Raw genomic sequence first — 23,872 nt, forward strand, 5'->3', positions numbered from 1 at the left:
TAAACCCAATAGACTCAGCACATCTGTCAAAGCACTCTCCTAATAATCACATAAGCCAAGGCTGCTAACCAGCACACTGCTGTGCCCAGGCACAACACAGAGGTGCAAAGTGCCACAGCAGGCAGCAGCAAGGTGCTACACACACACCTGTGAGGGACCTGCCACTGTCATCCCACTCTATCTGCTCCAAAAGGTTTCAGTTCTACTCAGCCCCCACCCTTCTCAAGTGCTTTCAAACACCGGGGCAGTGGAACCAGCCCTGCTATTGATTTGCTCATCAAATAGCAAAGCACATGAAAGGGTCCCTTTTGCCAGGACACAGGCTGTTTCGCTGTTATGTCTTTGGAGACCACCTGGAATAGCAAGGGCCAAGGACTGGGCTGCAGTCTGGACTGTTGCTAAGCAATAGAGTGCCCTTACTAAGTGACCCCGGGGATTTTAGGCAGGCAAAGTCCATTTCCACACCAGCCAGCATGACACAGGAAGGTTACCTCACATGTGCAAGGTACATGATTCTCTTTACACCCCCTAGACAAAGATCTGACACCAGCTGCTACCAGAGATGAGGATCCTGCCTGACTGGACTACTAACATCCCGGAGCAATGAGACTTCTGGCTCTTCAGCTCCCCAGGGCGGCAGGCTAAGCCCAGGGAGATCGGAGACCCAACTGGTACCCAACTTCCCTTGAGCTGCAGGCACAGCTCCACCAGCTTATTATAGAGGCAGCCTCCCGGGAAACGCTCTCTCCTCCGTGCATATTCATGAACTCTCCAGAGCTTCCAGGGAGAGTTGGCTGAACACGCAGCGGAGGGACCGAGCTGCTGCACCCGCAGCATCGAAAAACAAGGGGGAGAGGTAAGCAGAGGGCTTAACAAAAGAAGTATCCACTGGAGCGGGGTGAAAGGAGCGATCGCAACCTGGGATCTCCTCCAACCATCGCCTCCAGCAGCGGGACCCGGAGCCCCACGGGTCCCTCCGCACCCCTATACCGCGGGCAGCGCAGCGCATCACTCACCTCCGCCCGCAGCCGCGGGCTCGCAGCGATGCCGGGGCAGGGCCGGTTCCGCGATGCCGATGCCCGCCCAGCAGCGCCGCGCACTGGTCCCGGTCCCCGCAGCCTTCACCCGGCCCCGCCGCCGTGAGCCCCCTCCTCCTCTTCCTCCTCCGCCACCGCCTTTTAACGCCGCTCCGCCGCCTGCAAGCCCGGCCCGCCGGCCCCCGGGGAGGGAAAGGAGGGGAGGGCAACCGGTACCCCCCGCCGCTGCGCCTCGGAGCGGTGCCGAGCTCCGGCCGCTGCCCGGTGCCGCCCCGGCGGGCTGCGGGCGGCGCTGCGGCCGCGCTATAAACCCTGCCCCGTGTGCGGCCCCCGCCCGCGCCGGCCCCCGGTGCGGCGCCGCTGGGAAACGGCTCCGGTACGGCAGCGCCGGGCCCGGCCCCCAGCGGAAGGACGGCGGGGACCGGGGGGGGGGGGGAACACACACACAATGCCCGGTGCGTGCCCTCCCTGTGCTGCTACTTATGGGAGCGGGCAGGAGCTGCGGGTGCAGCCGGGATTGCCCTGCCCGCCTTCAGGGAGCCTTTGGCTCACAGGGGTGTGAGACAGAGGGGAGGCAATTCCCGGTGTAAGAAGCCCCGGAGCACAGGCTGCGGGAATCCGGCCCTGCCAGGGTTGGCAGCACCATCACCCTCTCTCCGGAACCGGGCGGATCTTGGAACAGAAGCTGCCAGAAACTTTTGCAGCAGCTGCGTGCACCCCATGCCAGGAGCCAGAGCTCTGGAAGGACTCATCTGGTTTCCTTGCTGGTGCTCTCGCCGTTAGATTAACGCTCCATATGGGAGAGACAGCTCCATGTATTCAGCGGCAGAGGTGTGCAGCAGCAAGCTCTGGATTAAGTCGAGTCATTAAATGGGAGGTGGCAAAGGCTTATTTACTAGGGTGGCAGAGAAAACATCCTTATGCAGCCAGGTATCTGTCGACCTTGCGTTGGCTTTCAGGAGCCTAAAGAGTCCTATTTATGATAAAGACATCCCAGAGTACAGGGGCTTTGTGTTGGCATAAGGTCTCTAACGACTATGCTGCATACAGCAGTCTTGCATTTACTTACTGTGTGCTCATCTGTGACTCACTCCGGTTTAGGAGGCAGGAAGAGAACAACATCCCCCCCACCCCTCCTTTGCCTGTTTACTGGCGTGACCTGCTACTACAATGGGGACTCCTGTAAGAGCAGGATTATGTGAGTAAATTGCAGAACTACCTGATGGGAAGGGCTTTTATTCAGGCTACATTACAGAGGTGACCTGAGCGTGTTCTGTGCAGTATTCTCACTTATTGAGTGTTGATGGTGTCTAGGAAAAATACTCCTCAACCCCCAGTTTTGAGGTTAGATTTGTCAAGTCAGCAAGAAATAAGAGAGCAGTGCAGTAAAACCAGCCCATCACCTCAGTCTGGCCAGGCAGGTGGCAGTGTCAGAGGCATCATGCCCCTTCTGATGCATCAACCAAAGTGCACAGGAAGCCAGGCAGACAAAGGCAGACCATCATCTTCCTTGTGGGGCTCCAAGGAATGCAAATTTAATGAGGCTCCTGAAGTAAAATTGCTCTGTGCGTTTGTGCCAGTGAGGGAGGTTTCCGCAGGGAAGGTGGTGGTGAAGGGGGAAACAATTTGCTTGAAAGCTGCAACTGTTCAGTAAACAGCAAAATGGCTTTTCCCAACTTGGCCGGTGGTGCGAGCGGAGCCCACGCTGATGTGAAGAGCAGCAGTGCTCAATCCATCACACAGCAGAGCCCAGCAACCTGCAGGGAGTTACCCTTCAGCGCTGCGATGAGCGCTCACACATAACAGGATTCCCCTTGGCAGTGTTCCCGATAGCCCTCCGGGCACAGACAGGTGTAGGTGAGCCCCCCTCGACCCCCTTGCTCCCCTCTTCACACAAGCACACTGTGCTCCAAGCCCTGTAATGCTCACCCGGGCAGGCAGACACAAAGTGATGCTGACACACGGACCAGCCGTGTCCGTCTCCTCTCCACGGGCACAAGTACATCAGCTTGACAGCTGTAGCTCCTAAGACTTGTACATGGTTTTCTGACAGTGTAAATGCACACAACAGCTTCCTTCATCACACACACACCTCGGAGCTATGCTAGCCCTTAATCGCACTAGAAGTTTCTCTTGCTGTGTTGCACCTAAAGCATATACAGTAAAAATATGCCTTTTCCTGTCAATACAGAGACACTCTGCCACATTCAGCTGCTAAATGTCACTCCATGAACATATAGGGGTCTGTACAGTGCTCAGAAAGCCCTGTAATAGAATAGCTCACCTGGATGGGAGGGTTGACAGCCCCACTCTATGGATATTTCTGTGATTTCAGGCTCTTTTTGTTCTGCATTAGAAAGAAAGAAAAGATTTCAAGTTATTTGGGGATGAGAGAGGCAGGATGATGCACAGTGGAAGTCTTCATACCTGGCTTAACATTTCCTTCCATGCCCCTCTGTGTTCAGAGGACATCAGCCCCTGCCTGCCATCATTCCCCTCCCTCAGGCCTCACAGAAGTGGTGCTTCAACAAAGCAGCATGTGTTGCCAAAATGAATAAATAGTTCATGACTAGTTTTGATCAGCAACACTGAGCATGCTTTCCTCTGGCACAGGTCACAACTGCACACATAAGAAGCACTATCATGCACATAAATACAAACTGTACCCACATGACTTGCATATACCCATACACACAGGTTTCAGTGCTATATTGCAGACTCTACCAGCAATGCAAATGTGCCCACAAAGCATCAGCATTATCTGTGGCTGTTATTAACCCCACACGGGCACAAACAGCACACAGACAGAGGTGCTGCACACTGCTGTTGTCCTTATTAACCATGCAGGTACACAAACACATGTGTGACACCAAGAGCCATTAGCACTGTACTGCAGTCTTCGTTAGCAAGCAGCTTGTTTGCAAATGCCTGGCCACATGCGTACAGGCTCACAGTCACAAGCAGGAAAAGGATTGCCCTGCACCGAGAGCCATTCCTGGCTAAATGATGCCTTTTGGAGTTGGGAAGCTGAAGGAAAACATCTTCCCCTTTATTCATGCTCTCTAACCTCACAGCCTCAGCATGACTGCCTTCAGCACCAAAATCAGGCACCAGCGGATATTCCCCTTGCTTATATTTATGGTCCCTCTTTGAAATTCTGACTGCTTATCTATGCAGAATAAAACTACCCAAGCAATCTTTCCTGTTCAGGTGCTCATTACTAAGGCATTAAATAATGCCAGGCAGGTTCTCTTAGGCCTTGTAAATTTGATCTGGGGGACTTTCAGCTTCCACAAGGTCTATTACTGCCTGATTGCCTGAAAGCCTTTCGCATTGTACCAGCCACACAGCAGCGAGGGCTGGGTAACAGCTGAGCACTGGACTTCTATTAAACACCACTGCTGGCTTGGGAGACAGGCTGGGGAAGGTGAAACGCACACATGAGTGCATGCAGAGCCTGCCAGTGTGTCCCTGGAGTACATATGAGGCTGCCACTGTTAGTGTAAATGACTGGTCTAGTGTGAAGTGTCCCTATCCATTGCAGGGGGTTGGAACTCAATGATCTTAGGGTCCTTTCCAACCGAAACCATTCTATGATTCTCTGATTCTCTGACTGTGTGTGCTTGACTGCTGGAGAGAAGTGCCTGGATTGAAGGATGAAACTGTGCATGAGTGAGTGCAAGGTTGTGGGTGCATGAATAAAGAGTGGGACTGATCTTAGTGACACAGACGTCACTACAGAGTAGGTGCTTAGGAGTCAATGGGGTTTATGGTGACACAGCTGAGTGCAGAATCTAGCCCAAGTTCAGAGCTTTCCTATTTGAGCAGCTTTCTCCAAGTGCTTGCTGCTAACCAGGGCTCAAAGCAAGGCTGTTTGAATACACCAGTGAGCTTAATAAAGTGGAGAGAAAATAATGGAGAAACCCAGGGAGAAAGGGCAAAGCCCCCAAAGCCAGAGAGGTTCTGTTTCATCCAATGTCAGCTAAGTGCCCCAGGAGAATCTGGTACATCCAGCACCCCTGAGCTCCACGGGACAATCCCTAAAGGATGCTGAGCTGCAGATAAAGCATATTTTCAGAGGGAAAAAAATTGGGAGTAGGGAGAAAATGCTCTGTTTAGAAACTTCCCTCAGCCTTTTTGAAGTTGTGCTCTTCGTTTCCTACTGTCTTCCTGTCAGAGAACTCAGACCTTTTCTCTTCATTTTTATCTAATCCAAACATCCTCCTTGATGGAACATCAAGGAAAGGGATATTTCCTCTCTGTCCACAAAACCATATCACCAGCTGTTCCTATATGCTTTGTATTTATAAACCTCAGCCCTGACCTGATCAAGTGGAATAGCTTCTAGTTCCCACCAAGTCAGACCTGAATTCAAGCTGCCAGCCTATTGTTTCTTCCTCAGGCAACACCAGTACTCAAAACTTATGTTAAACATTTCCCAGACCCAGAAACAATCACTTCCCCAAAGAGCACAGAGGTGAAGGCGCGCAGCCAGCCAGCCCCTCTTTTATCGGATAACATTGCTCATCTATTTCATGAGAGCCAGATGGCACCATCTGAACAGCAGTGAGACTGGGAGCCTTCAGCCACACCAGCGAAAGGGAAGCGTGACCCTGCCCTCTGGAGCAGCTCTGGCTCGGGCAGGATGCATCCTCAGGCCCATGCAGTGGGCACAGGCCAGCATGGGAGGGGGAAGCTGTTTTGGATGCAAGCAGCAGTGTAAATTTGCAGGTGGAAACCCAGCTCACTATTGCTGACAGGTACGACCTTACACTTCTGAGGAGGAGGAAGTTTCCCCAGTCCTGAAGCTCTCTGGTAAAGGCAGACCCATGTGCATATTGCCTGAGACAAAGAAACAGATGTGAAGAGAGACAGAGCATATTATAAACCCCTGCTGTGTGGGGGTCCTTTTCCTTGCAGTTAAGTGAAGCTTATGGTTATATGGAAGTTGTTTGTTCAAAAGGCCTTTGCTGCACTGTTTAACAGCTTCACCAGCATTCCCCAAAGGCTTTCAGACTGCATTAGTATCTCACATCCTAACCAAACAAGCCTCCACCCTGACATCTCCACGCTGTATGGATGGAGTGTAGGAGTTTCAGGGCTGCCATTGCCTCCTGTGCTTGCCTTTCCACGGGAGGCTTGAAGCCCAAGGATATCATGAATATTCATGACATAAACATTAGCAATAAGTCATGTGCAATGTGGACAAAAATATATTTTAGGCAAAAGAACTGGGAGGGAACAACTGAGAGAGAATCTTCACTCCTGAGCTCTGGGAACTACTGAATAGCATTTTCCTGCGCTGTAACGGGTGGTTTTAAAATGCAAATCACTCTTGGGTTTGAGAGACATTGTGGAAAAAAACCCAGACAGACCCATGCAGCAAAGCTTTATTGTATTGTAATGAATGTGGGATTTGCAGAGCTGCTTTGTGCCACTGAACGCACAGGAGATGCAGGCCAGGGACTCGAGAAGCCCTGAGGCTTGTCCCCAGCTAGCTCTGCCATTGCCTTGCTATGTGACTTTGCACAGGACATCCTTTCCTCTGTTTCAGAGCTCTCATCAGAGGACACTCAGTGGAGGGACAGAGATGAGGCTATTCTGTGCCTCCTGGTGAGGTTATACATTATGGGCCACTCTGAGGTGAAGGTCAGCAGAAGAAATGTGCCCACTGTGTCCCTGCAGGGACAGATGAGCTAGGATAGTGCTGCCCTGTTCTTAATGGTCATCCTCTGGCAAAGCCTGCTCAACCTTTCCTATTCCTATTCTTATTCCTATTCCTATTCCCTAGTTCATCTATGGCTTTGTGTCTCCCTTGCATTTTTCTATAGAGCTGGTTCCCTCCTTGAGCCCCAGAATCTGCAGAAACCCCTCTGAAATTCAGCTCTTTCACATCCACCTGTAGAGCATCTAATACCATTTTACCTGCCCTCTAGTTGAAGAGCTGTCCCTGAATGGACTCTACCACACAGATGATAGTAGCAGTTGAACACAGAAGGGGGGACATAATAAGTGAACTTTTACTGTAGATAGATTTTCTTCACATTATTAATGGTATAAACACAATAACAGTCTATAAAGAGGGGGATGGTCTGAGGCACCTCACAGCCCAGAGGACCCCTCTGTTCCTCTATTCCTGGCTCTCCAGGATCCACTCTGAGATCATGAGCAGGTCACTCCAGTTATCTCTGCTTTGGCTTTCCTCTAGCCTTCTGCTCCCTTCTGTGCAGCCTGGTGCTGGGAGGGCTTTAGGGTGCCATATATTTGTCCACTATTGCCTGTTCTTACCAGCTGCCTCCACCACACTCTGACCTCAGTGTTTGGTGACCCTGGAAGGTTAAACTGGTGATTTCTAAACTCGGCTCTTCAGTGCTGCACTCTGCCACCTGCAGCCTGCACATACCTCCTCCCACCTTGCCTGCAATGCTCCCTCCTACTGAGGGAAGGCTGCTGAATCTGGCATTTAGAGACTAAGTTCGCTCCACAAGGTCACATCGAAGAGGCCAAAAATCACAGTCAGCTGGCACCAGCCTTCACTTATTACTCATCAGAGAGGATGTTAACTATTAAAGCGGAGGCAAAAAGTGCTATATTCCATTACCGGTCCCCTGAGCCACCCCAACACCATGGAGAGAGCTGTTAACTGAGAGCTTCAACTGCGTTTTCCCTGACGGAAATGCCCCAGCAGCTGCCTGACCTTCATGTAGCCGAAGTCTCCAGTCCTCTTGTGTGTCACAATCATCCAGAGCCTTTTGTGTCCTGATGCATTTCAGAAATCATCTTTCTGATGAAGGCAAGATCCCAAAGGAGGAATACACCACAAGGAGAAGCAGTCGCAGTGGGGCAAAGTCAGGGCATTCCAATAATGAAAAGCCAAGATGTTCAAATCCTGATGCCAAAAGGCCAGTTTTCAAATCTGTGTTTCATAGAGTTACAGAATCCCAGGCTGGTTTGGGTTCGGTTGAAGGGACCTTAAAGCTCAACCAGTTCCAACCCCTGCCATGGGCAGGGACACCTTCCACTAGAGCAGCTTGCTCCAAGCCCCTGTGTCCAGCCTGGCCTTGAACACTGCCAGGGATGGGGCAGCCACAGCTTCTCTGGGCAACCCAAAGCATCAGACCTGAAGCTCCCACTATGTGTAACAGAATCTGTGAGTGCTCAAAGCTTTTCAGACCTGGCCATTTGTTTTCAAGTATGTAAATGGGAATAAAGATGTCAAAAAAATGCTCTACTGTACCAGCAGAAAATGTCAGCTCTTCACTGGAAGCACAAATCTGTAAGAGGCACTGTCTGGAACCAATATATATTAGTTTAAGCTGAAATATTTGGGGTTGCAGATATCCCTTTTCGGAGCAATAAAAATAAAATACTCTTGAGCAGAGCAACCTTTGTTACTCCTTCTCCATCAGTGGGGACATTCAGAAGGTTTTGCGTATTGGTGTTGGCAGTAAAAAGGTGCTTCTGAGAATCAGATGGGAGAAATGCCTGCTCCAGGAAAGCAGGACATAATAAGAATGGGGGAAAAAGGAGGACAAGAAATCATAGAATCATAGAATGGTTTGGTTTGGAAAGGACCTTAGGATCATCCAGTTCCAACCCCCTGCCATGGGCTCACCAAACACTAGACCATGTCGCCCAAGCTGCATACAACCTGGCCTTGAACACTGCCAGGGATGGAACATTTACAGCTTCTTTGGGCAACTGTCAAACTAACCCATTCAGACACTGAAACAAATGTGCACAGCCACTACCACTTCAGAAACACCAGGAATCTTCAGCTGCTGGAGAACCAGGAGGATTTGGAGAAATTACGGTTGGATAATTACCAGAACACAAAAAATTCCTGCAAACCAGAAACATCCTAGGAAGGTTCTAGGTTGGAGATTCCTGGCAAGCAAAAGGATTCCTCCAAACCTCCCTCTCCTGGTGTAAATCACTGAGAACAATATGTGGGAAATGTTCCAGTGGGCACATAACAAACACAGGGCACATTCCAGCCTGATGATTAATGGGAGAGAAGTTGTCATTCAAATTGTCCACATTGATATCAGGTATTTTTCCTGTTAATGTTACCACTGTGGGGAAAAAATTAACTGTGGGAAGGAAACACGGACCAAATTCATAGCTGCCATAAATCAGTCATGTTCTATTCTGATCTCAGAAGCTTGGCCAGTTCCTAGCAATGGAGCATATGACTCATTACCTGTCTATTCAAACATGCAATAGCAGGGTGTTCTATATGGTATCCACTTGGCAAATAAATCTTTTGTCCCCCCTCTAAATAGCACACAGAGAGTTATCTCAGGAACAGCTATATTTTGGGAAGCTAAGCAGCTAAGTGTGTCTTTCATCTCTGGGTCTTTCCACCTAGCCAAGAAAAGCATCCTGCCTTAGATGATGAAACAGAATAGGAGCTTGTGCTGTTTTCATACCCCAAGCAATCGGAGTGCAGTCAAATCCTCCACCTATTCTCAGTGAAGCTTTGTATTTTGCTTTGTGCAAATGTTTCCACCTGACCAGCAGCCTGCTTGAACTGCTGATGTGCAGAAAGGCTGTTCTATCCTGTGGGTGAGGCAGCTAATGGCTGGTCTGGTTCTCTCTGAGAGCAAGGAAGGGGGACACTGTGTGTGTCTGAGCACTGCAGCGCAGGCAGGCAGATGTGCATTGCCTTTTGCCAAAGAGGATGGCTTCAGGCTCTGACAGGCTCTGCCCCAACTCTGCTCTGTTGGGGTGGTTCCACATCATTCACCATATATACACCCTACATACCCCTGTCAGTGGTTTGTGTCTGTATGGAAGGCTGCAAACTGCAGCCATGGCAGTGTGGGGACAGATCCATCTGTGCTGGCTCCGGGGTGGAAGTGATGACCTCAGTGTAGCTGAGAACTAGAATCATCACTACCAAAGAGCCCCTGGTCTCTCAGAATGGAGAATATCCCTTGGCAGATGGGACTGGAGAAGTACCTTTTGCAGTTGCTTCTGGTGGCATGCCCCTGTTTACCAACACAGTGTTATTAGGATAGAGGTAAAGTGAGAAGCTTAACCAGGGAAGCAGACAGACAAGACACAGCCATAGGAGCAAGCTAAACTGTACATAAACCCAGACTGGCAGACTAATAAAATAGGCAAGAAACAGACCGCATGAAAGACAGGAAGATGGAGAGAGGGATTTAGAGCTGAACTTAATACCTGTGTGATTTATTTGCATTAAGCTCGAACAGTGTGTGTGGCTTAGGTGTTAACTTGTTTATTTTGCTTCCCAGTCTGCCTCCGGTGCTGGTGTTTGGCTGAAGCTGCAATCCATGGGATGGTTTGGAAATTCCTTGTCCCTGGGGAACAATGAAAAGAGTTTCATCAAAGCCTGGAAAACTTCTGCAAGTTCTGAAACTCAAAAGAGATGGAATGAAGTAGTCTGGATCCTCTGCCTATAGTGAAAGCTCAGCTTTGTATCCTCGGAGCCAGAAGACCAGAAACTATCGGCAGCCTTCCTACTGTGCTTTGCATGAGGCCATTCTGCAAATGATGGCAATTGCTTCCATCCAGCCGTCCTGCAGCAGATGGCAAAGCAGTGAGAATGGCCAGAGCTGGTGGGTGGCAATGATGTGTTTACTTTAATAAGGCCCAGAGATTAAAGTTCCACCAGTGCCCATCAGCAGTCTGTTACATTCAGTCATTTATAATTATTTCCCATTTTTCCCCGCAGTTATATTTTAGAATTGCAATTATTTGGATCTCTGTAACCATCCAATGTAGCTCACAAACCAGGGCATCCAGCATCCCCCTTGTAATCCAAGCTGAGGCATCAATCTGGGGGACACTTTCAGCCCTCAGAGATAAGACCATGGTCTTGCAGAACCTCTTCTGCTGTCAAAAAGAGCAGGAAGGACAGTGAACAAGCAGGGCAACATGTGGTATGGGAAGGAGAAAAGACAAAAAAGAGTAAAGGAGGCAGGTGAAGGGGTTAAAAATTGTACAAAAGAAGAGGAAAATGACGGCATAGGGCTGGTACCTATAATCGCTGCTATAAAGTTTGTGCAAGATGGATAGGAAAGTTGCAGAGGAGGAACTTTCTTCTGTCTGGCATGAAACTCCAGGAAAGAAATGAATGGAAAAGGAGAAACTTAAAATAGGAGACAGAAAGTCACTGAAGTGGTGCAGTCAAAACCCCAGCAAGCCCAAGTACATGAATGCTGGAGGAAGGAGAAAGGAGAGGTAGCTCGTGGAGGAGCTTGCTGGAACACCATAAAAAGTCAGCTGCTTCCAGACATAATGTGCTCCATGCTGCCTGCAAAAGCTCAGCTTGGAGCACCATCCATTTCCTGGGTGCTCAAGCACCAGGGAGCTGCACTCTTTCAGGTGCTGTTTGCTTTTGATGGATGCTGCTGTGAGAAGTGCATTAAACCCAGCAAAAGTGAGCTTTATTACACTGAAAACCAGGGTCCATCACTGCTCAGGTTACTTCTAAAACAGTCTGGCTTGAGAGTGATACCAGCTTTCCCCAGGCCACGCAGGGGGGCATTGCTTATGCCTGCGTGAGTCCTCCCACATACACTGCATCTATTCTAGGCCCTGCATCAGAGACCAAATTGGGTAGCTGCCACATCCCCTTACAATTACTAGTGTTTCCTCTCAAGAAGACTTGATTTTAGTGGCAGGTTATCACGAAGGCCTCAAGTGTGCTTCAGGAAGTCACACAGCACCACTAGGCTTCCAGTTTGCAGGAGATGCCTGCGGGTGGGACACGATGCGGTCTGATTACGTTTTTGACTTCTGGGATTCTGATCATCCCAAGAAAGGTCCACGTGTAAGCAGGGTCACAGGACAAGGATGTGGTTTGATCTACTCTGTGCTTTACTAAACCCACAAACTCATTATCCAGCTCCTGCTTCCAGAGAGGAGCAAGAGGGTGAAAGCTCTCCCTCACTGTGACCCCAGAACACGTCCAGAGGCTGATGGACAGTGTGCCGCTGTCTCCTGCTGTCGCTGTGATTTATGATGACTTATTATTATGTTGCTGTTAGAGCCAAGAATGGTGCCAGCCCAGATGTGACCTCCTGAGCCTGGATCCCCAAACGCTCCCTATCTCCAAGCAGTGTTTACAGAGAATCTCACTCTCTGCTCTTCTAATGAGTGGCACAGCACGATATGGAATTAATAGAATCTAAGTTATTAATTGTCTACAACAATTAGCCAGGACACCTGGGCCTTCAGGCACCTTGGTTACGTGTGGGAGCCAATTTACACTCTTGTACATATTCATGCCACTTCATCCACAAACTGTGAGAGCTGCTTCCCCAGCTGTCTCCCCACCTCCTTAGATCCAACTCACATCCAGTGCACCCTGAGCCAGGAAGGGGAAGCAGTTTCCTTTCCTTTCACGTTTCACTCAAATCAAATATTTGCTGTGGCCATTATTGATGCCGTGGAAATGAGAATTAACACATTTGACAGGCAAGAACAGAAATAGCCTGGCCAAACCTTGCTCATGCCTTACAGGAGGAGATGCAGAGATCTTGCTGGACTTCTCTCCTTGCAGTCACCTGCTCTATCAACATCCAGCTGAGCTTGATGAGAGATTTCTCATAGTCAGCAACTACTTTAACTCCATCTGAGACCACAGTTACCGGCTCTCATGGTGTAGGTCAGTGTAATGCCAGTGAATCTGATGGATTTAGACTAGTATATATCCACTGAGGACCTTGACAGTAAGCGCTGAGTGAGACACTGTGCTGCACCAGGTAACTCACATATTGCCTGCATGTGTCTGATTCCCATGGGTATTCCAATGCTTCACTGCTTCCTGAGGTTTCTCTGAGGTCACATCTATAAAAGTCCACATACTGTGCTCCCAGGAAAACAGTGATCCTGTGAATACACTGAAACAACAACATTTGGAGCTGGTCCTAAAATGTGTGCACGGGGCTGCAAGTGAGCTCCACAGGAGTCTTCTGAGTGCCTTCCCCACAGCGGGGTCAGAGCCTAGCCAAGCAGGGACATGTGTGTCTTGGGAATCCATTAATCCACCAGAATGGCCATTTAATATCTCTCTCACAGCAGCTGTCCAGGGGCTAACGTGTTAAATCCATAACTCGCTCTCTAGATTGATTGTCCTGAAGGCCATTATGGCTTCTTTGAGCTTTGGAGTGAAAAATAATGTTAGAAACACATGTTATTTATCTGACACACTGGAGTGATTCCTCCTCAGCCATCACTGTCTGCTGTGGAAACAAATCCCTGCTCTGTGTTTAGGAAACAAAGCTACTTCTGTCACATATTAGCCCAGCTGAAGCTTGTTAATGTTTGCTTTTGGTTCTGTGCACCCAAACAACTTTCAGAAGGGGCCAGATTGATTTTGCCTTTCCAGTCCTTTTTAATCATCTTCTTCACAGGCTGGTGAGAGGCTTGTCATGCTTTTGAAGTGACTTGTGGTTTCACATCAGTTAGGGACACCAGCTCAGTAAAAGTCATTAGGGGCCTATAGGGATGCTGAGGAGGGACTCTTCATTAGGGACTGTAGTGACGGGACAAGGGGTAATGGGTTAAAACTGAAACAGGGGAAGTTTAGATTGGATCTAAGGAGGAAATTCTTTCCTGTGAGGGTGGTGAGGCACTGGAATGGGTTGCCCAGGGAGGTGAATGCTCCATCCCTGGCAGTGTTCAAGGCCAGGTTGGATGAGGCCTTGGGTGATATGGCTTAGTGTGAGGTGTCCCTGCCCACGGCGGGGGGGTGGAACTTGATGGTCTTAAGGTCCTTTCTGACCCTAACTATGATTCTATGATTCTATCCCAGTGGGCAGTGTGACCAGTGCAGAGTGGCTATGGGCTGGGGAGGGAAAGGAGGGGGTGTTTTCAAATCCGAGAGAAATTGAATAAAGAGATAACTTTGTGACTTCAGTAGAAGTAGCCATGTGGGAAAGGTTCTGGTATACACAGAATGTGCTTTAGCATCCTACCTCATGTAAACCTGTGACTAGGACACATTACTGGCTGCTGCTGGGCAGCGAAACACGGGTGTAGTACACTGCACAGCCTGGTTCTCCCCTGTTACTTCTGATTTATGCCATCTAACACCATTAACTTGAAGAAAGTTCCTTCTCACTTAACACCGGTACAAGACCAAAAGTAGATTTCTCTTTCTGAGGAATTACACAGAGTGTAATGCAGTCTTGTGCTCGAGCCTGCTGCAAACACTCTGCAGTTCCTCCGAGTCTGTGAGGAACAAACCTTTCTGCTTTAAATCCACAAGCCTGTGAGCATCCCCAGGGCAGTGGGGGGGACACCATAAACAGATTCATGTCTCCCCCATGTGCTTTTCAGTGCCTGTTTTGTTTCCCTGCATAATTCCCTGAGCAACAACAGCAGCATGATTCCATTTGCCCACAATAAGTTCTGGACTCTGCCCATCTCAGTTCATCAAGTTATTGCTGGTTTTAGACAAAGATTCCCAGCATGTTGCCATCTATGGCTGGTAAATGCAACCACATAATTTAACCTCTCAGCTATCTGCTGCTTTCTTTCTTCCCCTTTGTCTGCTTCACAGTTCATAATTTCCCCCTTTTTATCGTGAGGATTCTGCTTGTGAGGGGAACTTTGCAGAAGGGAAAATAAACAGATCAGTACTTGCTGTTATCCTTTCTGTTTAGAAGTTTGTTTCTCTTTCTTCTTCCGTTGCGTCAATATTAACATGTCAATTCACAAGCAAAATAAAGTATATAAATATACTCTTCTTCTTCTTTTTGAATCATAAAACTCAAAGTTATGGTTCCCACAGCAACTGTAACTCAACCTCAATGTGCACATACATTAGAAGCAGGAAAATTATCACCCAAGGCAGCAATCGAATTTGTGTGAGGGGATTTTGTTGCTGACAGTCGAAGGACTGGGAGAGGTTGAAATCAGGTCTGTCTGAGACGAGATGTCACACCAAAAAGAAGAGATCTCATAGATCTCAGTCTTTATGGACATAAATGTGATTCAACCTTGCAACACACAGAACCACTTGACTGAGGTGGTGTTACCTTTACTGTTGAGCTCCACTGGTCTCAGAGGTGCAAAAGCACTCCAGAGCCAAAGGTAGTGCCACTGGGCATACATGGTTCTCCATTGTACAGAGCTGATGGGGTGACCCAGACCATGTAGAGTTGAAGGGTCTGACAGAAAGGCAACAGGTCCCCATGTAGTCCAGAGCCGGGCATGTACCATGTACCAGGACCACAAAATTAGAAGAGAATCTACTGCATTTACATAGACAATCTGGCATCCATCCCACCTCTCCCAAGCCTATATGTCAATCTTTATTTCAGCTGCTTTCTAGGAGAGGCACAGTTCTGAAATAGAGCTTCTTAGAAAGGGTTGGAGCCCATGGGGATTCAGATGAAAGGCTGGCAGCATCTATAGGCAGGAGGTCTCAGTCCCTTCTGTACTCTGGCTGCCAAAGTAGCCAGTCACTGAAGGAAGTGTTTCAAGCACGAACTGCATCCCAGGGGCTTTGGCTGAGTTATTCTGATTATTTGTACAATAAGATGAAAGAGTGGCGTGTTCCTGCCTCAGAAAGGCTTTAGCAAATAGAGTCCACCAGGTGCTGATGCTCCCGTGCGAGGCCTGAGAACTGAGAACTAATTAGTCCTGAATTATACCCCTGACAAAGATGCAGCAAGGAAGCAGGAAAGACATAGCACATGCCAACGTCCTTTCAAATGGCAGATCAAAGAGGCACCACCACTTCAGAGGTCCAAAGACGCCTCAAGCACCCGGTTGGTATTTACTTTAAACAGCAAGGAGAAAGGCAGAGGAGGGTAGGAAAAGAGAAACACAAAAAGGGCTGGCAGGACTGCCTCTCCTGAGTATTCCCTGTGCTTTTCCCATAGGAAAGGGGTTTTCCCTTGTATTCAGGCCTTTGGGATCCACACAATTGCTCTCAGCACTGTTTGCTGTCATTTTCCATTGGATGTACTTTTAACCAAGCTTCACAGCTCTTTTAAATAAACATGAAGGCAGCAGCTTCGGAGGATACAGCTGGAGTTTGCAGAGCATGCTGTTTGATGTGGTGCATGATGCAGGAGGTGGTGTGTGATCCTACAATTAAAGGCTGCGATCACAGCCCGGCCCAGAAGGATTAACACAGCTTTTGCTTTCATGTTTCCTGCCAGTGCAGGGCAGTGCTGGGGGCTCCTTTCACTCCGGCACAGCCTTTCCTGAGTCTCCCACCAGTGCTGCAAAGGGGAGACTCTCCTCTCACCCCCTTCTAAACCTTCAGAAGGGAAGGATGTGCCAATAACCTGCTGCAGGGCAGAGAGGTATCTTGGCTTCTTTATCAGTGGCATGCACAGAGCCAGTGCCAATCAAGGCAATGCCTGAGAGGAGACACAGGCACGATGTGCTGGCCAAAGCAATTTCACACTGAGCGTGCCCTGCAAAGAGTCCTCAGCGTTCCACTTGCATGCCTTTATGTGATGAGTGCTGGGCAGTGTACACGCTTTATGTTTCCCTCTGAAGTATGTATTGTTGTCCCTTTTCCAGCAGCACGGTCCTCATTAGACAAGCCATCACTCTGTTACCTGCTGGTGATCCCACAGCTGGTCTCAGCTAGACTAGGACACATTCGAAGCTTGGTGCCGAGTGGCTCTAACTTTGCAGTGGTATGAATGACACCACCTTCAGCTCACAGAAGTAATGAGCTGAAAATTAATGGGTCTATCTATATCCCTCCCTTTCACACTTCTGTTTGTCTTTTGCTTTCTTGTTTTCTCTTCTTCCCTCCTCTGCCTTTCTCCTTGCTGTTTAAGCCCACAAAGAAGTCCTAAAGCTTATCCTAGGGCATCAAAAAGACATAAAATCAACCTTTAGTCCCCTTAATTCCATTCTGCAACAAGGCATTTCATTGGGAAACACAGAAGCTGTGTCATAGCCAGGCCCAGTTCTGGCTTGAGGAATCACACAGCAGCCCCTGGGGCTCTGGTCTGGAGCAGAGCTGGGTCCAGGGATTAATTTAGCAACTCCTCTCTCTTTTCCTCCTCTTCTTTCCTCACACCTGAGATTCATCAATCATGGCGTAACATGCTGCTCATATCTGGACAACTCTCTGCTAAAAGGCAAGTTTTAAGTGCTCAGGGTAGCATGTTAATAGGACCCAGATCTCTCTTTACCCTTCCCCAAAGTGCCTGAGGCACTGCACATTCAGGAGTCTGGTTTGCTCAGCGTTTCTAACTCAGGAGCAGCAATGTGGTGTTTAGTGCAGGCACACACTTGGTGCACAGAGGCAGCACAACAGGCTCCTGCATCCACGGGCCAGAGCTAAAACACAAGGCCAGAGTTACTGTGGGTTGTTGGCACTCAATGATGCAGACCCCAATAAGCATCCCCCAGTAAGACTCGTGCAGCAAGATCCCAATAAGCATCCAAAGAGCTGTGACCCTGTCCTGTTCACAGTCAGACACCTGAACTGCCTTAGGTGCTTTGAACATTTTGCTAGCTGTGTCTCTCTTTCCATAGATGCCTCCGTACCTTTGAACTGTTGTCCCAAAGCAGAGTCAGTCGGGAATGCTTCAGACTTCTTCACTGGAGTGTAGGAATTAAGTTATTTAAAACTATTATCAAAAACCTGTGAGATGTAAGATTGGAAAAAGCCCAGCTCCCTTGCTGGCCCTTCCCTTCAGGATTTAACTAACCCATCACCGTGCAGCTGCATTCTTCTTGACCAGCACCTCAACCCTGGGAAAAGCAGGCTAAATACAAGTTGCTAAATCCCTGAATTGTCCTGTCTTGTCCTAGCCATTCCCCTGATGCAAAGCAAAGCCTCCAAGGCTGAATGCTGCTGTGGCATGAATCATGTTTATCAGAACAAGAAACAAAGAAGGAAGAGAACAAAGGAAAAGGGAAAGAGGAGAGAAAACAAGAAAGGAGAAGACAAACGGAAGAGTGAAAGGGAGGGATATAGAAAGACCCATTAATTTGCCTCTGTTTGCTCTGGGATTTAAACAACAAGCTGCAATGTCTCTGGTTTATCTTGGTTCCTCAGCTGTGAAATGTGCTGTGCTCCAGTGTCTTCTGAGCTTTAGAGATTTGCTGGGGAGGTAGGAGTAAAGCAAGAAGCTCAGCAAACAGAGATAGCAGAGGACGCTTCATACATCACACTCAGAGGAAATTCATTCCTTTCAGCGCTGCCCATGGGTGAAATTACATTATATTCTGTTTGGATAATTGGATGTCATATACCACCCTGCTTGTTACAGGATGGCAATCCCTTCCCTAAAGAGGCTGTTAGCAGCATCCCAGGACACAGAACAAGGCACAGGTCCCATGAAGTACAGAATAAAAAGTAAGGACACAGAGGGGTTGGTTCTGAGCCGTCCTGGTTACAAACTGGACTCTCAGGGTCAGGTTAGTAATGGAGAGAGTGAAAAGCAGGAAAAGGCATGGGATATGGAACAAGAGAGATGAAAGGGAAGGGAGCAACTCTGAAAGAGGAGGGAAAAGGAGGAGGAGAAGGTAGCAGAAGGAGCTTGCCTTCAAAATGTGCTTTCTGGTTTTATGAACATGTCTTTCAGTGCACAAACATTTCTGTGTGTCTCTCTACAGACCTGGCAGGACTGGTGTGTAGGCCTCACGTGGTAGACCCAGGCTCTGGTGGTCCAGCTGCGGTGCTAGGGAACAGCCTCCACATCTAAGGGGAGGGCTGGTTAACTTGGAGATTTTTGCCAGCACAAACACCAAGCATTTCCTTCTGAAACTGGAGGGAGGGATGCAGAGGTCTTTTAGCTAGAAATTCATGGGTGGACCAGCCTGTCCCACACTGCAGGGCAGGTCATTTCTCTTAACTATGGAGAAATAGAGCAGTTTTCTTCCATCTCTGGTGCTGAGGATCACAGAGGCATTTAGAGTCTCCCAGCCATGCCTTGCTGCCTATTATAGCCACCACTTCCCTACATTTTGTCTAAAATCCCCCCAATTCCCCCCTTACCATGTCCTTTCTTGCAACTCCTCACTCCAGTTCATTGATGGCTTTTTAATAGCACAGTTAGAGTTGTCAACACAAGCCAGAGGCCAATTTCATGTGTCATATTGTCCCAGTGCAGCCCGGGAGCTCCATCTGGCTCAAGCAAACTTCTATTGAAGTAATCTCTGCTCCCTGCTAGTTATTGAATTGTCTTGGCTCAGTGGCCTCGCTCAATATCAACTTTTCATGCTTAATAACTGGTGCTGGAGAAAAGCGTTTCATTGAATAAGTGTTTAATGCCACACATGATTAGGAGATGCAGAGATGACCTAACCAGGCAATTCAGCCTGGAGCTGCAGCTGCTCAGATGAGGCACAGTTAGGAACATGTTCTAGACTGTGGATATGCCTGCAAAGTTACTTATGGGAACTAGACCCTTCTCTTCCATCCCATACACTTTGATCTTCAAGGCCTAGAAATAGATGTTAGCCCTTATTTTTCTACCTGAGGTATGCTATTCCCCCATGCAATGTATTTTAGCCTTTATTTTTCCACCTGAGATGTGCTATTCCCCCATGCAATGTATGTCTTCAGAAATCTGTATTTCCATCTGTTGATTGCAACAGTTGCTGCAATTCTCTGTTTAACTTGCTGAGAGTCACCAAGTTTGGAAGGAATTCCCAACCAAGCACAAACAGGCAAATCCCTGGTTTCACTCAAGCCTTTAAATGTCAGTGTGCTGACGACTGGGCCCCAAGCCACATACTCATTTCCTGATGAGAGCAGAAATTCAGATCCTGACTTGTGACAGTGAGTCAATAAGCTGATATAAGCTGCAGAAGTAAAGCATACAGCACATAAGGATTTGTTTGCCTGTCTGCTTGTCTCTATCTATCTACCTGTCTGCCTACCGCTACCTGCTTATGGATTTGTCCACCCAGTGCTGTCAGTCCTTCATACCAGGATGTGTAATGGATAATATATTTAGCCTCCAAAGGCTCTCTTCAGATATTGCCTCTTACATGCATGGGGAAGTGAGATTCAGGTTAAAAAGGAGACAAACCAACAAATACCTTTAGGAGTGAAGATGAGAGACAGCACCTCATTATTGTGAGGGATCTTCTAAGTGATTTTCCCATGGCACTCTTGAAGCAAGTTCTCCCAGCTTTGGGATTACCGTCCTGACTGATCAACTTTCCTCCCTCTGGGTATTTAAGTTGTTACCAGCACTCTGCAAATGCCTGTGCTCTCTGTGCTCATGGTGATTGAAATCCTGTCTTCAAGCTTTTCCTACAAAAGTGATTTTTCCCACTTAAAATTCGCTAACGCAGCAATCTACCACATCTTCATCCTGATCACACGCTGCTCTCAGGAGCGATAATGAGAAAACCTGCTCAATGAAACCTACCTTCATCCCTTTCTCTGCCTCCCTCATCCCTCTTCTCACAGAGCCTTCCCCACAAACTCTTCAGCACATCATTTTTAACAGGATTTGGATAGGATTTGATAGCAGCTGTCACCCCTTCACCCCTGCACACAGCCTGCACTCTGCTTGTTCCCATAAACCAGCACATTGATCCAGCCTCAGCAAGATGTATTTCATTTTCCTGGAACTTCTGATCTGCCTGTTTGTCCCAGAAGAGGGTCTAGATAAGACATGTGTTCCCTGTTTGCAGTGATATTCTATGTGCAAGAGATTGATTTGCTATGATAGCTACAAATTTGTCTATCTGGAAAGCCAGCAGTGCCCTGAAGAGCCTCCTATTCCTACCTAAAAGATGCCTGTAAATACACAGAATAAGCCAGAAGGAAACTCAGCTCACCTCTGAGCCTGTTAGTTGGGTACAGCAGGACAGGGTTTTTCCTCTGGGCTAAAGGCTGAGGGGCTGAATTCCTTGAAAGGCACAAGGAATTCAAGGCCAGGCTGGACAGAGCCTTGGGTGACATGGTCTAGTGTGAGGTGTCCCTGCCCATGGCAAGGGGGCTGGAACTGGATGATCTTAAGGTCCTTTCCAACCCTAACTATTCTATGACAAGCAGAGGCACAAACAGAAAAAAAACCTGCAAGTCAAGTTTGGTAAATGAACAGTTTTGCTGCTTTAAGCTGCTACAAGTGTTGAATCTGCCCAGAGTGATGGATCCACACAGGGGTTGTCAGCGATGCTGAAAGGCATCACTGGAGACTGGAGGTTCCCCTGACTTGCTCTGTGTGTGCTGAGAGAGCTGCTCTGCTCCCTGCAGCACAGTCATGGCTGGGGAGGGACACAACTGCCACCAAAACTGAGCAGTGATGTGACACACAAGGATGTCTGCTCTGCGTGAGCCTGTTCCTGCTCCTCTGAAGCAGGACGAGGTCTTGCCACTGAGAAGAGAGGAGCTGTGCCATGGTAAGAGCCATGAATGCAATGGGAATGCACACACACCGCCAGACAGGATGCAGTCACATGCACTGCAGCAGGACACATCTCTGCCACTGATGAAAAACAACACCACAACTTCTCAACAGCTGGCCAGGATAGAAGGGGTGTCTGTGCTACACATGTGCCTTCTCCATGACTGAATGTCATGCTGTGCTCTCATTTGGATGGAGGAGCACTACTGAGTCACCTCCATGCCTGGAGCTATGGCTCAGCCTTTGATCTATTAAAATAAATACATTATTTCTCTGAGGTGTCATGGAGAGCTTCCATCTGACACCTTACCCTGCTCAGCTGTTTGAGGCTGCTGGGATCACTGTTCAGGATACTCCCTCCTGCAACCTGAAGGACAATCAGACTAAAGTCTTGCTTCTTGGCTGCAAGAGGACGCAAACAGCATACCCAGACAATGCAAACTGTAAACCAAGGGGCAGCAATGCCGATGTAAAACTGTGGATCAGACGGTGCCCCTTTTACCCTGGGAGGAATGTGGAGATCTTTTGGGTCCACAGAGTACAGTACTTGAAAAGTGAGCTGGCCAACTTTAGGCCTGGACAGACCCAGACATGGACATGACTGCTATCAGAGATCAAGACTATTCCCAAACCCCATCACTGTAAGCCCTGGCTGAATGATTGCAGAGAGGAGGGCTAAGAAGAAGGGGAAGGTGATGGTCAAATTCCATCAGAAAGGAAATGGCTTTTTCAGTCACCTTGAGTTCTCCCCTTCCAACTACAGAGTATGAGAGAAACCCATGACCTGCAGCGGTCTCCTTCAAGGCACCATCAGCCAGTGGAGACTGCCCTGAGTTGGCCTTCACCTATTTGGCTGTTCAGTTCTTTTAAGCAGGCAGCTCTGCTTTCGCAGTGATTGCACAGGTGTTGCTATCAGTAAGCCAGTGGGGATCTGGACACTCAGCATCATCCTCCATAACCATGAATATTTCATTTTTAATGAAACAATTGGGAGTCTTTTTCGTTTGCTGATTTCCTCTCAGCCCCAGCGCTGCTGCAGCAGCAGGAGGGAAGAAAGGGGCAGCAGAACTATCACAGATATTATCAAAGTGAGATTCATAAGAATCCCAGGCAGCAGGGACTTCTCTAACAAAAAAACTATCTTGATTTCTCAGCTGCTTTGGGGTCCCTGGAAGAACTTCAGTTAATAAGAGTCTGCATCTTGAATAGGATCATTTCAGAAAGACTTTAGTCAGCTGTTTCTTCCCCACTTCCCTTCCTCACTTGGTGTATTATGCATGCTAGGATGTGTACAGTGAAGCAAGATGGCTTCTTTCTTCCCAGTCTGATCTTCACAGTGATAACTATGCATGCTGGCACTAAAAAGACAAATCATTTGGATGAATTAGGGGCCTTATTTCACTGTTTATTTTGGGGATGAGAAACTTACCCCGGATGAGACTGTATTGCACATGGTAATGAAACACAATTCCCTATTCTTCTCCATCTCAGATGAGAATAAAGAAACCTGAAAGTCCTTGGACAGTGAAGGAGAGGGAATTGAAACCAGACTCAAAGTAAAAGGAGAAAAAGACCTTTGAAAGAAGAGAAGGCACCGCGAGCTTATTTTGCTGTTAAAATCAGCCATTATTGCAGAGGCTTCCAGCCCTAGCAGATAACTAATGAAATTAAGGTGAGGATTTGCTGCTAAATATTTGCTCACGCTACAGGGAAAGAAGCGGTGCCAAAACCACCTGTAATTTTATGGGCAAATAAATCAAGAAAGAGAGGCTTCAGTTCCTCAGACTACCGAGGGGGAAAAATACCTCCTTTTACAACAGGGTTTTCAGTACTGGTAAAAATCCATAGCTTTCCAAAGCAGCCCACTGCCAGTACCCAGCTTTGCACTGTTTAGAACACTGGGGCCATCTTTAAAGCACTCTGGGGCTGTGGATAATATAAGCAGGAGGTAGCAAGAAGGTGACATTTTCAAAGCTGCAGGTGGATTTGGATGCTGCAGCTGTAAATGTGATCATGGGAACCTGAAACAGGAGTAACAGGACTAGAGGAATCCATGGTGGCAATGACGGTCAGGTAGGACTCATGATGTGACATGGGGTGCGCTGGACGTGGACGCTGCTGAGCTCCCTGGGCAATTTACTTCTCTGATTAATCTGATTCATTTCAATGTGTATGAAAGATGCTTTGTGGATTTTCCAGCTCTGGCAGTTTCTAAAACCAAAATGAACAAGAGTCAGCTCAAACTGCAGAGACAGGCAGCCTGGTTGGAGCCTTTAGCTTGCAGTAGGCAGAAGGACAGAGCGTGTGATCAGAATGTGGCTTCCACCTTTAATGGTTGTGACTATGTGCTTCATTGGGTGACATGGTTTAGTGTGAGGTGTCCCTGCCCATGGCAGGGGGGTTGGAACTTGATGATCTTAAGGTCCTTTCCAACCCTAGCTATTCTATGATTCTATGATTACGCAGAAGCATAAAGGTGTGCCAGCTTTGGCCACAAAGGTGGACATC

At 48.2% G+C, this 23,872-nt stretch overlaps 1 protein-coding gene across 6 annotated transcripts in view; it reads right to left on the bottom strand.

Moving 5' to 3' along the window:
• The window catches only part of DISP3 (dispatched RND transporter family member 3), a 132,295-nt gene that overhangs the window by 34,037 nt on the left and 74,386 nt on the right, over nucleotides 1–23,872 (bottom strand). The window contains exons 2-3 of one of the 6 annotated variants that reach the window (XM_061450093.1): nucleotides 10,227–10,366; nucleotides 5,786–5,879 (exon numbers count right to left, since the gene is read on the bottom strand). Coding sequence is in view for 2 of the 6 variants with exons in the window: in XM_061450087.1 (XP_061306071.1) it covers nucleotides 5,786–5,917 (132 nt within the window). In the remaining 4 variants the exon portion in view is untranslated. Of the gene's footprint in view, nucleotides 1–1,016; nucleotides 1,168–5,785; nucleotides 6,597–7,734; nucleotides 7,924–10,226; nucleotides 10,367–23,872 lie in introns of those variants that run through there. The other 5 variants (XM_061450090.1, XR_009742823.1, XM_061450087.1 and 2 more) reach the window with 5 other exon arrangements.

Source organism: Pezoporus flaviventris, unplaced genomic scaffold (assembly GCF_033815535.1).
Source record: "Pezoporus flaviventris isolate CSIRO_AGI_PZ_B2104156 unplaced genomic scaffold, CSIRO_AGI_Pfla_v1 ptg000009l, whole genome shotgun sequence".
NCBI classification, from domain to species: domain Eukaryota; kingdom Metazoa; phylum Chordata; class Aves; order Psittaciformes; family Psittacidae; genus Pezoporus; species Pezoporus flaviventris.